Source organism: Adiantum capillus-veneris, chromosome 18, assembly GCF_014529385.1.
Source record: "Adiantum capillus-veneris isolate H3 chromosome 18, ASM1452938v2, whole genome shotgun sequence".
NCBI lineage: Eukaryota > Viridiplantae > Streptophyta > Polypodiopsida > Polypodiales > Pteridaceae > Adiantum > Adiantum capillus-veneris.
This window is the reverse complement of record NC_140948.1, coordinates 69,378,797-69,394,761: the sequence shown is the minus strand read 5'-3', so window position 1 is coordinate 69,394,761 and position 15,965 is coordinate 69,378,797. Positions and strand designations below refer to the sequence as shown.

Sequence of the window (15,965 nt, the reverse complement as noted above, 5' to 3'; positions counted from 1 at the left end):
AGGGTCTGATTTGGACTTATTCGCACAAGGGCGGCTACACATGGCTGTCTCTCATAAGAGAGGGCAGCTCTTTTGGCCTATAAAAGGAGGTCATTTCTACACACATTTCATAGTGTGAAGTTGATGCAACAAGGTGAGTGTGAGGTGGTGAGAGTGAAGCAAGGCGGGAGCTCCATTAAGGGTATAATCTCTTTGTAAACTACTTCTTGTTTTGAAGTACTAAAGCCATTGAGTGGCTGCTTTCCCGTGGACGTAGCCCACATTGGGTGAACCACGTATATCGTGTGTACTCTCTCTCTCTCTCTCTACTCTATAATCTCGTGTATGTAAATCTGTCTCTCTCCATTAAGTAATCTACTCAATTATCTATTTAGCTACGTCTTATTTCCTAACACCAACAACAACAAAAATCTGTCCAAGGAGAAGGGATTTTACAAATGTAAAAACAAACCCTCGCAAGGACCATAATGTTTGAAGTGTGGGGAGCAAGGACATGGCTATCATTCTTGCCCCAAAAAATATACTCGCAAACAATGAGACTCCTAGAGCTTCCACCATCAAAGCTCCAAAAGAGGATGCTCATTGCAAAGGTGTACCTCTCTCCTATACTTGAGTAAAGGTAAGGGAGCATGGTGCCTTCATCTTGTTTGACCCGAGCTCTACTCAAAACTTCATATCAATGGAGTTGGCCACCAAGTTGGGCATTCAAGCTTTCAAGACGGGAGATGCTATAATGGCCGACACTGCTTTCAAGGGACAGCAAGCCTCCGTTGTCGAGGGATTGTGTTCGAAAGGTGAACCGGGAAGGCCGACGGCCTCTGGCTATGAGAGGTGTGAGGAAGAGAGTTGCACCAGACACAATTAATGTAGAAAAAGCTTAAAACTCACAGCTTGAACAAGATCCTGAATCTTGATTACTTAAAGCGGACCATTAAAAGTACCGATGCTTAAATTAAATGTTAATTGTGGAGTTTAAGCTCCTTACATCGGTTTTAATATGCCTTAATTGGCCTGCCAAGTTTGCCTTGATAATATTCTTGTCCTTCATTCTTCATCTGCTGCTTTAAGATCGAGAGAGAGAGAGAGAGAGAGAGAGAGAGAGAGAGAGATCTCAAAAAAATGATTAATTATGGCTTATGGAAGAGATTATAGCTTGGGTTATGGCTTCTTTGATTAGAGTGGCTATGGAATCTTGGATTAGGATTAGAATGCTCAAATCTTATGGATTCCCTCCCAATACTGCAGAGTAAGAAAACTTAAATATCTCCTAATCGGTGCAGAACTAGCCCATGTGCGTGAGACGCAAAAATGCTCAAAAAGATCCGTTTTTTAAAAAATCCTGTTTTACAAAAAAATTTATAGACTAAGACTTTTTCGGCCTCCCTCATGCGTAGGTGTGAAGTATCTTACACACTTTCCTTTTTACCACCGACTACATGGCTTCCTCTACCCAAGTTGTCTTGCATGTCCTAAGAGCCTTTTCACAAGTAAAAACATTTTCTTCAATCATGAAATCTCTATGCTTAGGACTTCATAACCACATAAAACATACACTTCTTGGATTTCCATGATTTTTCTTGAGCCCTGGTCACTGCTCAATAAATGTGTAAGCTTCAAATATACTTTTTCTCCTTCCCTTTGCTCTTTTTCCCATCTGGAAGCAGAGCCGCACAACACCATTACTCCCTTGATTAGGAAGTTGAAGCTCCATTTCCAAAGCTATGTCGACGAAAAAGACTTTTTCATCTCTCCTCTCCAACATGAGGATGCTATCCTAGGGGCACCATGGTTCAACCCCATGACTACCAACATGAAGTTCCCTAAAAGGCAAATTTCTACTTCACCTACAGGAGAGAGTATATAGATTCTACTAAGTTTGGTCTTACTATACCACTTGTAAATTCACCTATTTTTGATAAATCAATGAAGACTTCATTTTTTGCGTACATGATTTTTGTCAAAGAGTTCCTAAAAGGTCCTAATGTTTCAAATGTAAATGGTAGGAGTCAAGAAGAGTTAGATTTTTATAATTTTCTAAAAGGACTCCAATATGTGTTCATTGATGATATCCCTATGGGCATACCTCCAAAACGAGGGGATGATGACCATTGAATTGACCTCCTACCAGGAAGCTCACTGCCTAACAAGCCTCCTTATCGATTTTCTCAAGCGCAACAAGAGGAGATCAAGAGGCAAGTACAAGTATTAGTCGACAAAGGGATAATGAGGCCTAGCTCATATCCTTTTGTTATCCAATCCTTTTAGTGCAAAATAACTAGAGTGCGTCATTAGCCTGCATGATTGCAAGTGGATAACAAACTGGTGGAACCGTACAAGCCTTCAAGGTGATTGCAATTAGAGAGAGATCTTCCCTTTGGTAGCTGCATGTGTATGGAATTGAATTGAGAGCAAGGGCACTATTGTAATTACTATTTTGTTCTCATCAAAGCATTGAAGAAGAGTATACATCAGTAAACAAGAACATAGAAGTGAAAGCTAAGAGAGAGAGAGAGAGAGAGAGAGAGAGGAAGCGTGCGCGTGCGCTTATTATTTGTTTTCCACAAATCTTGTTACCCTAATTGAGTAGAAGTCACTCATACATACAAGGTTGTATTTACTATTTTGTTCTCATAGAAGCAATGAACAAGAGTATACATCCATAAAGAAGAACGTAGAAATGAAAGTTGAGAGAGAGAGAGAGAGAGAGAGAGAGAGAGAGAGAGTGCATTCAAGGAGTCCACACTGTAGATAGAAAGATGAAAATAGCCTAGAGCTTTCTGGGCTTGCTCATGTGGTGTGTATCTCGCTACCAATGCATTGAAAGAGATGCCATTCCCATCATTTAATTCATTCGACAAACAACATTTCGGGCAAAATGGTCATGAAGAACATGCCCATGTCATATTGCATCTTTGAAATTAATATCAAAGCTTCCTCAACTGCCCTTGCTTGGCATAATTGGATATAAAAGCACTCCAAGAGACTTCAGCTGGTGAGAAACCGTCACTTTTTTGAAGTGCAACACAAGTGCCATACTTATCGACCAAGATTGTGCCGAGCGTGACATCTTTTTTCAATAGCCTCTGAACAACAATAAAAAGCTGATTTTTTGTGCCTGCATCAGCCTCTTGCATAGAGACACATGCCTGCAATGTGGACACATAGGTGATACCATATGGAGAGAGGCCCACATTGGCATCTTGTGTACAGACATATGACTTCAAGATGCACGCGTATGTGATTGCATCTGGAAAGAGGCCCTTGCTTCAGATCCGCTGGAAACAACCAAGATCTTTCTATCCGTGCTCTTGTTTCGTGTAAATTGTAATCAAATGCACTCCAAGATGCGGCATCACGGATATGAAGATCCTCAAGCACGTTTTGTGCTTTCTTAAGTGCACCACATTCAGCATACGTATTCGACCAAGGCATTGCTAAGAACGACAATTTTTTGAAACAGTGCTTGCTGAAGTGTCCCAAATTTGGCATGCATATCGACAAAGACAGTGCCTAGCAGGCCATCGCTTTTTGAGAGAAATTTGCATAGAGCCACACGCCTGCAAGATGCACTTGTAGGTGATAGCGTCAGGCGAAAGGTTGGAGAAAGGCCCTCTCTTTTCATGTGCTAAAAAAAGCCCAGACCTTGCTAGCCCGATCATTATTGGGCATACCCTGCAATCAATGTGTTCCAACAGTCGACATCCAAAACAGGAGCATGCCATCTCTTGAAGAGAGCCTCTTGAATAGAGACACATGCCTGCAAGATGCACATGTAGGTGATAGCATCTGGAGAAGGCCCTCGCTTCACACCTATTCAAAACAGCCCATAGCTTCCTGGTGCGGCCATTGTTGGGCATATCTTGCAATCAGTGCATTTCAAAAGATGACATCTCGCACAGGATCACCACATTTGGTGTACATATCCCAAGGCATTGCCAAGTACAACATTTTTTTGCAGCCCATGACTAACAACATTAGAGTGAATTTCTAAGCCCGTATCGGCATCTTGCATACAGACACATGCCTTGTAGATGAACACATATGTGATTGCATTTGGAGAGAGGCCGTCACTTTGGATATGATGAAAGCAGCCGAGAGATTTTTGTCCCTGTTCTTGTTGCACATATCTTGCAATCAATGCACTCCAAGAGACAGCATTGGGAATAGGAAGCTCCTCAAGCTTGTTTTGTGGTTTATGAAGTGCGCCACATTTAGCATACATATCAACCAAGGCATTTCCAAGCAGGACAATTTTTATGAACAACCCTTGCTGAAGTGTCCCGCATTTGGCGTACATATCGACGGAGGTATTGCAAAGCACGCCATCTCTTTTTGAGAGCAATTTTCATAGAGCCACATGCCTGCAAAATGCACACGTAGGTGATAGCATTTGGAGAAAGCCCCTCGCTTTGCACCTGCTGAAAATAGCCTAGAGCTTGCTGGCCCCGCTGTTGTTGGGCATATCCTACAATGTGTACGTTCCAAAATATGGCATCCCAACAGGAGGCATAGATATCGACCAAGGCATTTCCAAGTGTGGAATTTTTTTTGCAACAGCCTCTAACCAACAATATCAATGTGAATTTATAAGCGCATGTTCGCATCTTGCGTACAGTAACATGCCTACAGGATGCACGCTTATGTGATTGCATCTGGAGAGAGGCCTTCCATTTGCATCCGCTGAAAAGAACCAAGAGCTTTTTGGCCCTGGTCCTATTGCATGTATCCCACAATCAATACACTCAAAGAGACGGCACTCTAGACAGAAATATCCTCAAGAATGTTTTGAACGTATTCTATAGAAAATACATTCCAAGTGAAGAGCATGCCTATTAAGACATTTCATGTTTCCATGATCGCATCACATTTGACATAAATACGAACCAATGTGTTTCCAAGCAGCGCCAGTTGATTGTGAATTCTCTTACCCATATGAGAGTCTTGAGTAAGAACATAAGCCAAGCACAACAATTTTTTGAAACAGTCGTATCTAAAGTGCCCCACAATTGGCACACATTCCCGCAATCAATGCACTGCAGGAGACAGCATTCGGGAGTAGAATCTCCGCAAGCACATTTTCTGCTTTCTAAAGTGCACTACATTCAACATACATATCGACCAAGGCATTGCCAAGCACGACAAATTTTTGAAAAATCCCTAGCTGAAGTGTCCCACATTTGGCGTATGTATCAATGAAGGCAGTGCCAAGCACGCCATCTCTTTTACAGAGCATCTTGCATTGAGCCACATGCCTGCAAGATGCATACATAGGTGATAGCATCTGGAGAAAGGCCCTCGCTTGGCACCTGTTCGAAACAACCCATAGTTTCCTGGCCAGGCCGTTGTCCGGCATATCCTGCAATAATCAATGCATTCCAAAAGACGACATACCGCACAAGAACACCACATTTGGCGTACATATCAACCAAGGCATTTCCATGCCCGACAGGTTTCTTCTGCAACCCCTGACTAACAATATCAAAGCGAAATTTTAAGTCCAATCAGCATCTTGCATACACACACATGGCTTCAAGATGCACTCGTATGTGATTGCTTCTAGAGAGAGGTCCTTGCTTTAGATCCTCTGAAAACATCCAACATATTTCTGGCCCGTCTCCTGATGCGCTTATCCCGCAATCAATGCACTAGGGCAAGAAGCTCCTCAAGCTTGTTTTGTGCTTTCTGAAGTGCACCACATTTGACATACGTATTGACCAAGGCATTGACAAGAATGACAAGTTTTATAAACAACCCTTGCTGAATTGTCCCACATTTGTCCAACGGAGATAAACACTTCCCTGTTTTCTTATCAAGAGGCCTTTTTCAACGATGCAATGGTTCCTGCCCTTCCAAACTTGTCTGAAGCACCATAAACAAATAGTTCGGGTGCAGATTAAGATGGTTTGAACATCTATTTTCAATAGCCTTGAGAGGGAGCTGAATGCAACAACCTCTGAGTAACAATGTAATAATAGTAAACTTTTTTGGCCATATCAGCATCTTGCGTAGAGCCAGATGACTTAAAGATGCACACGTAGGTGATTCCATCTGGAGAGAGGCTCTTGCTTCGCATCTATTGAAAAGATATGACATTCCAAACAGAACAACAGAGAGGGAGGTGAATGCAATAGCCTCTGAGTAACAATGTAATAATAGGCCTTTGATTTCATTTGGAGAGAGGCTCTCGCTTTGCATCTGCTGCTGAGAGGGAGTTGTTCGTGAGTAAATTTTTTCGCCCATATCAACATCCTGCGTAGAGCCAGATGCCTTCAAGATGCATGCAAGCTTATTGCATTTGGAGATAGGCCCTTGCTTTGCATCTGGTACCAAGAGGAAGCTATTCGTGAGTGATGCCTGTAATAAAGCGCACACCACCTGTTAAAGTGTGTTGTATTGAAGCTGTTTGAGAAGCGATGCCATGTGGACGAAGGAGCTGCGAGATTTTTTAATCTCCTTGAAAAGTCACGCCACATGGATGAGCCTCGTGCAAGATTTTTAAATCTCCATGTATGCTAACGAGCCACATGCCTTCAAGATGCATGCACATGTGGTTGCATCCAGAGAGAGGCCCTCGCTTCACATCTACTGAAAACAGTCTAGAGCTTTCATGCGTTGCTCTCGTTGTGCTCTTTCCACAATCAGTGCCGACATTCCATATAGGAAGCTCTTGTCATTGTGCTTTCTCAAGTGCACCACATTTGGCATACATATCAACCAGGACATTGCCAAGCACGACATCTTTTTCAACAATGTAATTTCTGTGCCGATATCAGCATCTTGCGTAGAGACACATGCCTTCAAGATGCCTGTGTAGGTGAGCTCTTGTCTTTGTGCTTTCTCAAGTGCACCACATTTGGCATACATATCAACCAGGACATTGCCAAGAACGACATCTTTTTTAACAATGTAATTTTTGTGCCCATATCAACATCTTGCGTAGAGCCACATGCCTATGTATGTGATTGCATCGGGAGAGTTCTGGCCTTGCTCTCGTTGCAAAATTCATCAATCAGTGCTTCCTTGCCACACAATATTCATGAACCACGAACTCTGATGTGAAGCGAGCAAGCAAAAGTTGAGCCGCAGAGCTGATAAACGGTAAAGATGGGAATCTCGGCAAAAATAAACGTTTAAAAAGTCAGGCCACGTGGGTTAACGAGATGGCAGCATTGGGATCTTTCCCTCTACGCTAAGGAAGTAAAGATGGTACATACCATATGTGTGTGGACTATCGAGCACTAAACCATATCACTATCAAAAATAGATTTCCCGTGCCTCGGTAGAAGATTTGTTTGATAAGCTACAAGGCTCTACCTAATTTAGTATGATTGACCTTAAAAGTGGCTATCATCAAATAAGGATAGTGGATGAATAAATTCTAAGGATCCCATTTTGTACAACGTTTGGTCTTTATGAATATCTAGTCATGCCTTTTGGCTTAACTAATGCACCGGCCACGTTCAATTTTCTAATGGAGAAAAACTTTAGACCCTATCACAAATTCACTGGATTGGTCTTTGATGATATCATCATCTACTCCAAGTCCTTAGAGGAACACAAGAAACATCTCCAAGCGATTTTTCAAGCCACTAGGAAGAGAATGGGGTCTTGGAGGGTCTCTTTATTTGGCAGTTTAAGGAATTCAAACCTTTAGTATTAAGAAAGTAATTAAAGGACATCTTTTGAATTCAAACAGGCGAAACGGCTAGTTTATTTGAATTCAAATTTTCTCCCCAAAATGGAATTTAAAATCTAGCGGTAAAACCATATCATGTAGCATATCTATGGAAAGACCTCGACATGTAGGGTGCAGATCTATGATCTCCGCTCAAATTGGGAATCATATGTGGGAGTTATGGAAGGCCAAAAATCATAAAATTGTCCACCTCCTTTTTGGAGAGAAAAGTGCATCCTTTCACCACTCTTACGCATCTCTTACACACCCACCATTCTTGCACACATTGTGTACACCTATTCGTCAAAATGTTAATCACCTCCATAAGCTCATGGAAAATAAAGAGGCCCTTCTACATCCCATCCTCTTACTCATGACTGAGGGAGAACAAGCTTAGGTCATATTATCTCTTAAGATGGTATCCGGATGGATCCATCAAGGTTAGAAGTAATAAAAGCATGGCCTAATCCAAGGAGTCTACATGAGCTAAGAAGATTTATTTGTATGTGTGCATACTATAGATGCTACGTAGAAAAATTATCTCAAATAGCAAGACCATTACATGACTTAACAAAGAAGAACGTTAAGTATTCATGGACTGCTAAGGAGAAAAATGCTTTTGACAAGCTCAAAGAGAAGCTTACCTCCCAACCAATCCTCATGCTTCTGGATCTCTCAAATCCATTTGAGTTCCAATGTGATGCTTGTGGTGATTTCCTTGGAGCAGTCTTGCCTTAGGACGGATATGCCATAGTATATGAGAGCCGAATGCTGAGTACAGATGAGCGCATGCATCTTAGCCATTTATGAGAACACATAGCCTATTTCCATGGATACGATAACCATCCTTCAAGGTGAGTGGTTCTTCTTTCTTTCCCAAAGCAAGGGCTGACATTATGTCTCTATAGTCAGGGTTAGTAGCATACTCATCTATCATAGAAGATAGATCATTGTGAGTAGCTATAAACACAAAATTAGTTTTTGGTCGTCGTGAAAGTGCATTGGCCACTTGATTGTGCTTACCAGGAATGTGAGAAATATGGAGATTGGCCTACCATGAAAGTGGACAACAAGAATATGTTTCAAAATGTGTGGTATGCCAAAATACCAAGTATGATAGAGGAAAGCAACCTGGATTACTCCAGCCATTGCATATTCCAAATTCACCATGGGAGAGTATATCCATGGATTTTGTCTTTGGATTACCCAAGTCTATCCATGGGAATATGAGAGTAAGGACAATAGTCGACATGTTTAGCAAGCAAGCACACTTTATTCCTGTCAAAAAGACTATTAAGTCACACCAAATAGCAACTCTCTTCATGTCACACATTTTTAAACACCATGGATTGCCAATATCCACCGTGTTGGATAGAGATCCTGGAATGACTAGTACTTTTTGGAAAGGTCTCTTTGAAAATCTAGAAACAAGATTGAATTTCTCTTTGGCCTATCGCCCACAAACGGATGGCCAAAGTGAGATAATCAATCTTACGATACTCGATCTACTAAAGACTTATGTTATCAAAGTAGATCAATGCTCACAACGGAAAAAGTAACTACCTCTTGTAGAGTATGTGTACAATAATATTGTATATACTTCTATGGAAAAAACGTACACCTTTTGAAATAATCGAGGGAATACCTAAAAGTCCCTTGCTACTTAAAATACATGGGAAGATCTTCGTTGCAGATGAGTATAACCGTGACCCACAAGAATCTTTTCAAAAGATTAAGGAGGCTATATCTATCTCTCAACAAAGGCAAAAGATGATGCTAACAAGCACGAAAGGGTCTTAATGTTCAAAGAAAATTATTGGGTGTTACATAAGTTTCCTAAGGCTTGATTGAGGCAAACGACGGGCAAAAATCATACGGGTCATCAAAAATATTATGCTAAGCTAGCAAAAAGATACTATGATCCTTTCCAAATCTTAAGTCCAATCAATGAGATGGCTTATCAACTCATGCTACCCATCCATTGTCTCATACACAATGCTTTTGATGTGAGCCTACTTAAGCTTTACAAAGGAAAGCAACCAAGTGAACCAATTATTGAAAAACCTCCCGAAATCAAAAACCAAGAAGAGGTGCTACAACATAAAGCTATCCTTGGGCATGAAGACAAGGTACTACAACATCGTAAGCCTAGCCGCCGGTATCTTATTAATCTCAAAAATTATCCTTTTGAAGATGCTAGATGGATGCAAGGAATACAACTTAAGGATATTATGAACCTTGTCAATGCTTACAATGCTACATTAGAGTAGGCATTTATGTAAAAATTTCTTTTGAATGACCAATGTTTTTGTCTTATAAGACTATTTATCTTTTTAATGTGCACAAATTTTAATAGTATGCATGCCTCAAAGGGTAAAGGGAGACACTTGTCCCAAGGTTACCCTTGTTGCTTGTTATGCCCTTGCATGTGATTGTCTATGCCTTGAGAGGTCCAATGATCTTCAATCATGAGCTACAAGGGGGGGTCAACCAAAGCAAGCTACGAGATTGATTGAGGGGTATACTCTCCCACACACACTCTCATTGTGTTAAGTGCAAAGTGAAAGAGCTCCATCTCCTTCTCCAATCTAGTAGAGAAGTTAATTGCCTTCAACGACACTCTTGGCTATAGAGTGCAAATCCAACCAAGAGCTATGATTCAATGCTTAAGCTTGCCATCTTCTCCATCTCCATTACTATGCTATTATGTATGCTAGCAAGAAGATTGATGATAAGTGAGGAACGAATTATATCTCCTACAAAATGTTTCTTCCTCCTCTTCCCTACCCTCATTCCCCGCTAGCGCTCTCCAGCTTCGAAGGTGTTTGAGGCCTTGGGAATGAGGCTTGGGATAGTTAATGCTGTCTACAAAGTTTCTCTTATGCTCGTGATTCCTGAATCTTTCCATATTCATTGCATCACCTAGATCACAAGGAACACAAAGATTGTATTGTGCCAAGTGTCTCTTGATGGGGAAAACTATAATACAAAAATACTATTGGAGGGGGGACTAGCTCCACATAAATCCGGTCCTCAACTGTTTTCATGTTATCTAAACTCTCTCTCTTGCAAAAGTATTATTCATGTCAAGTTAAATTAATGCTATGTGTATGTTGCTACCATCAATGAAGTTTACCCTCTATGCTCGCAAAGTAATTTCATAAAAGTACTTTCTGTAATTTTTGTTACTCTCAAATTTAATAGCCCATTTCCATTACATTTTGGTATGTGTGCATACTATAGATTCTTTATATCAAAATTCTCTAGAATAGCAAGACCATTACATGAATTAACAAAGAAGAAAGTTAAGTACTCATAGGCTGCTAAGAGAAAAATGCTTTTGACAAGCTCAAAGAGAAGCTTACCTCCCAACCAATCCTTATGCTTCCTAATCTCTCAAATCCATTTAAGGTCCAATGTGATTCTTGTGGTGATTGTCTTAGAGAAATTCTTGCTTCAAGAAGGGCATGCCATAGCATATGAGAGCGAAAGGCTTAATGTCAATGATCAAGTACTGGGTAAAACAAAAAAGAGATTTTAGTTGCACATGCCCTAGACACATGGAAGCACTTTCTATTAGGGACTCCATTTATTTTACGAGCAGACCACCAAAGTCTCAAGTACTTCATGACCCAAACCAATCTTTTTGAAAAAAAGTGAGGTGGGAATTTTTTTTTTGAAATTGTATTTTCATATTGCTCACATTGTTGGTAAGCATAATCAAGTGGCCGATGCACTTTCACAATGACCAAGAGTTAATGTGGTGTCTATAGAAGCTCACAATGTACATACAAGAGTATGTTTCAAAATGTGTGGTATGCCAAAAGACTAAGTATGATAGCGGAAAGAAACCTAGATTACAGTGGCCATTGCCAATCCCTAATTCACCATGGGAGAGTATATCCATGCATTTTATCTTTGGATTATCCAAGTCTATCCATGGGAATATGGACAATAGTCGACATGTTTAGCAAGCAAGCTCATTTTATTACTGTCAAAAAGACTATTAAGGTACACCAAATGGCAACTCTCTTCATATCTCAGATTTTCAAATACCATGGATTGCCAACATCCACCGTGTCAGATAGGTATCCTACAATTGAGAATCTAGGTACAAGATTGAATTTCTCTACAACCTATCACCCACAAACAGATGGCCAAAGTGAGATAGCCAATCTTACGATACTTTATCTAGTCAAGAATTATGTTACAAAAGTAGATCAATGCTCACAATTGGAAAAGTAATTACCCCTTGTAGAGTCTATGTACAATAATATTGTTTGTACTTCTATGAGAAAAGCACCTTTTGAAAACATAGAAAGAAGATCTAAAAGTCCCTTGCTACTTAAAGTACATGGGAAGATCTTCGTTGCCGATGAGTATAGCCGTGACCTACAAGAATCTTTCCAAAAGATTAAGGAGGCTATATCCATCTCTCAACAAAGGCAAAAATATGTTTCTCACAAGCCAGAAGGGCCTTAAGGTTTAAAGAAAAATGATTTGGTCTTACTTGAGTTTCCCAAGCTTTGATTGAGAAAAACGATGGGAAAAAAATCCTACTGGCCAGGAAAAGTATTATGCTAAACTAGCAAAAAGATACTATGATCCTTTTCAAATCTTGAAGCCAATCAATGAGATGGATTATCAGCTCAAGCTGCCCAACCATTGGCTCATACACAATGCTTTTCATGTGAGCCTACTTAAGCCATACAAAGGAGATCCACCAAGTGAACCAATTATTGAAGACTCTATCCATATCAAAGACCAAGTTGAGGTGCTACAACCCGAAGCTATCCTTTGTCATGAAGACAAGGTTCTAAAACATGGTAGCTTATCCGATGTTATCTTATTAAGTTAAAAAATTATCCTTTTGAAGATTCTAGATGGATGCAAGGAGTACAACTTAAGGATAGTAAGAACCTTGTCAATGCTTACAATGCTACATTAGAGTAAGAAAATGTACATGTTTCTTTTTAATGATCAATGTTTTTGTCTTATAAGACTAATTATCTTTTTATTGTAGACAAATTTAAATAATATGCATGCTTTCAATTATGTTTGTGATGATGACGTCTCTCAAACACCAAGTAGAACTTGTCACTCTACTTTGGGAGAATGAAATGGACTAAAGAGTAGACATGCTTGCGGAAGCTATGTCTCCCAAGAACCAAATGGGTTAGTCATCCATCTTGGAATGATGTAGTAGGGTAAAAAGGGATCCTCTACCCGCTAAGAAACATTGACTAATGACTAAGGCTTTATCTTCTACCTCATAGTTGGGGACGAAAATGATGTCAAGAGAGAGGTAATGTCATAAAATCTAATATCTAACCAACCCAAATTATTTTCTCATATTAAATTCATCATTTAATGTGGGAGAATAAATGGGAACAAGGGTTAGAATATAGACATCTACTTATGTATCTATCTCAACACTGAGCCAAGGTTAAAGGAGTCCAAATGAGAGATGATCTGCCAAAGAGCAAGGCTAGCTAATGGAGATTAAATACCTTAGGGTTAGATTTATTAAAGACCTCCAATGGTTAGAGTTAAAATTCCTTTGAATTTAGGCCAACCTAGGGTTGTGCTTGAGGTGGGAACCCGCCGTCCGCCCAAGCTTGAGGTGTATGTTGTGCTTGCTGACTAAGGTGCTTGAGGTGCTTAATGACTAAAGTGCTAAGGTGCTCCATGAATAAGGTGCTTGAGGGGTTGAGGTGTTCAAAAAGTCAAATCACATTGCTTCTCATGAGGGGGCGATCCCTCATTGTGGAAGGTAGAGAGAGAACACATGCACCCTCACACAAGGCAAGCTTGGTATAAAGAAAGAAACTAGGACACTTGTCAAGCTCTTTTTTATGTTGCCTTCATAGTGTGCCTAAAGCCTATTGGTTGGCCTCCCAAGGGGTCTAATGATAATTTAGTTTATTTAATTATTTTTAATGCATTTATCAAGTCCTCTCTCTCAAAGGGGAAAGGGGGACACTTGTCCCAAGGCTAGCATGCTTGCTTGATATGCACTATGCATGTGATTGGCCAGGCTTGGAGGGTTCCAATGAGCTTCCATCTTGAGCTAGAAGAGGGGGTCGACAAAAGCAAGCTTGGGGAGTTTAATCTCCCACACACACACATACACTCTCATTGTGTGAGGTGTAAAGTGCAAGATCTCCATCTTCTTCTCCAAGATTGTAGAGAATTTGAGAGCCTACACCAACACTCTTGGCTATGGAATGCAAATCCAACCAAGAGCCATGCTCCAGTTCTTAAGCTTGCCATCTTCTCCATCTTCATTACTATGCTATTATATATGCTAAGAAAGAAGAGTAATGATAAGTGAGGAAGTATTTCTTTCTTGTATGAGTGTTTCTTCTTCCTCTGAACTCTATCCTCATTTCCCGCTACCTCTCTCCACCTTTGAAGATGTTTGAGGTCTTGGGACCAAGGTCGGGGATGGTTTTTTCTTTTTACAAAGTCTATGTTATGCTCATGATGCATGAAGATTTCCATCTTCATTGCATCACCTAGGTCACATAGGAACACAAAGATTGTATTGTACCAAGTCTCTCTTGATGGGAGAATCTATAATAAAAAATCCTATTGGAGGGGGGACTGGCTCCACAAAAATCCAGTCCTCAGCTGTTGTCAAGTTCTCTAAACTCTCTCTCTTGCAAAAGTCTTGTTCATGACAAGTTAATCAAGTATTATGGTTATGTTGCTACCACTAATTAAGTTCACCCTCTATGTTCTGAACGTAGTCTCACAAAAATGCTCACTCTAATTCTCCTAATTCCGTTATTCTTAAAGTTTATAGGCCATTTCCATTACAAAATTGAGAAAGGATATCAAGTAGATCTTGATATTTGCTCATATTGGGGGGATAGAGGATACATAATATCGTTGTATAGCCATCCCCGATCATTGAGAACCTTATCCTCTTACATGGGAGAGTATGAAGCAAACTCTGATGATGTAAAAGTAGTCCCGTCACAAATAATCTCCTCAAAAAAGATGATGGACTCTAAAGGATTGATAGACATATTGTCTTCGCTTGTGACTTGTATCATTACGCTAGTTGAGCTTCTTTCAATACAGCCAAACATATGGGTGACGGTCAAAAAATTATTAGAGAAGTTTGGTGTAAGAGATCCAACTTCATAGATACAAGAAGGGGTCAGAGAGTTAGATAAGCCTCACTTAAACATGAGACCAGAACCCTTAAACAAGGTACGAGAGTATTATTAATACAAGGATAAAAATACTACGCTTCCCATTGAGTTTCAAGGTGTTACAACCATGGTAGTTCTTGACAGTGGAGCGGATGTGTCCGTTACAACCAAAGAAATATGAAAGAAATGGGGAAAACTTTCCTTGAGGGCCAGAAGAATGAAATTGCAATTATGAAATGGTTATATGGAGAAACCCCTACAACTTCTAGAGAAGGTAGTTGTTACTTCTTGCAGCATTGAGTATGACCATTCATGCGACAATTGAAAATGGTCCAAGACTGCGGTTATGATCATATATACCTCAGGCACATGGAAATCACAATGCACGCATAAACCTTAAAGACCATAGCTACAAAGATGTGAACCAAACCCCAGTTGAGGAGTTTGATTCAGCTACATTAGTAGGATCTGAGCTTCTAGCTTGGTTAGGTAAGACCAAGGAGCTATGAATGTATGGAGCCTCTTATTGCAAAATTTTAAAATGAGAAGAGTGTATTCTAGAAAGGGTGATTGAAGATAAGGAATTCATTCCTGAACCCTTCCCTGAAGAAGCTCTAGAGCCTCTAGAATGGACACATATTCTAGCAACGCTAGCAACGCTAAATGTGTGTGCTATTTTGGATGGTCCCATGACAAAGTTTTGCGACAAAGATGGTTATGATGTGGTTCCATAATTTATGGTTAATGTGGTAAATGGTAATGATGAGGAACCACTCTCTGAACAACCCTGAAAATATGAACCAAGGGAAGTAGACAAAGAGAAGTTTTTTCATGCCTCTCTAGAGCATTTTGAGCAAGATGAGGACGCAGATAATGAATGCTCTGACAACCCAAGTGAACAAGAGGAAACAAGAGCGAATGTCAGGTTCTATGGCTTTTCAAATACAAAACCTAACAAGAGTGCATGTCAGGTTCTATGACTTTTCAACAACACTATAAGAAAAAGAAAGATGAGCACAAGGCTAGAGAGAATCCGATGCCTAGAAAAAGAGGCAAAACACAATTTTTGATGTTTGTAAAAGCTGAAGATTATGCTAAAGACAAATATTTAGGGAGATTCTCTAGAG

General features: G+C 40.2%; 1 protein-coding gene across 1 annotated transcript; it reads right to left on the bottom strand.

The window, feature by feature from the left end:
• Nucleotides 1-2,924: 2,924 nt before the first annotated feature.
• Nucleotides 2,925-4,297, bottom strand: LOC147435848 (uncharacterized). Its single transcript, XM_086487794.1, has 4 exons — nt 3,920-4,297; nt 3,672-3,757; nt 3,416-3,557; nt 2,925-3,146 (listed from the first exon to the last, which is right to left on the bottom strand). The coding sequence occupies exons 1-4, from the start codon at nt 4,295-4,297 to the stop codon at nt 2,925-2,927; spliced, it is 828 nt and encodes a 275-aa protein (XP_086343920.1).
• Nucleotides 4,298-15,965: the final 11,668 nt, after the last annotated feature.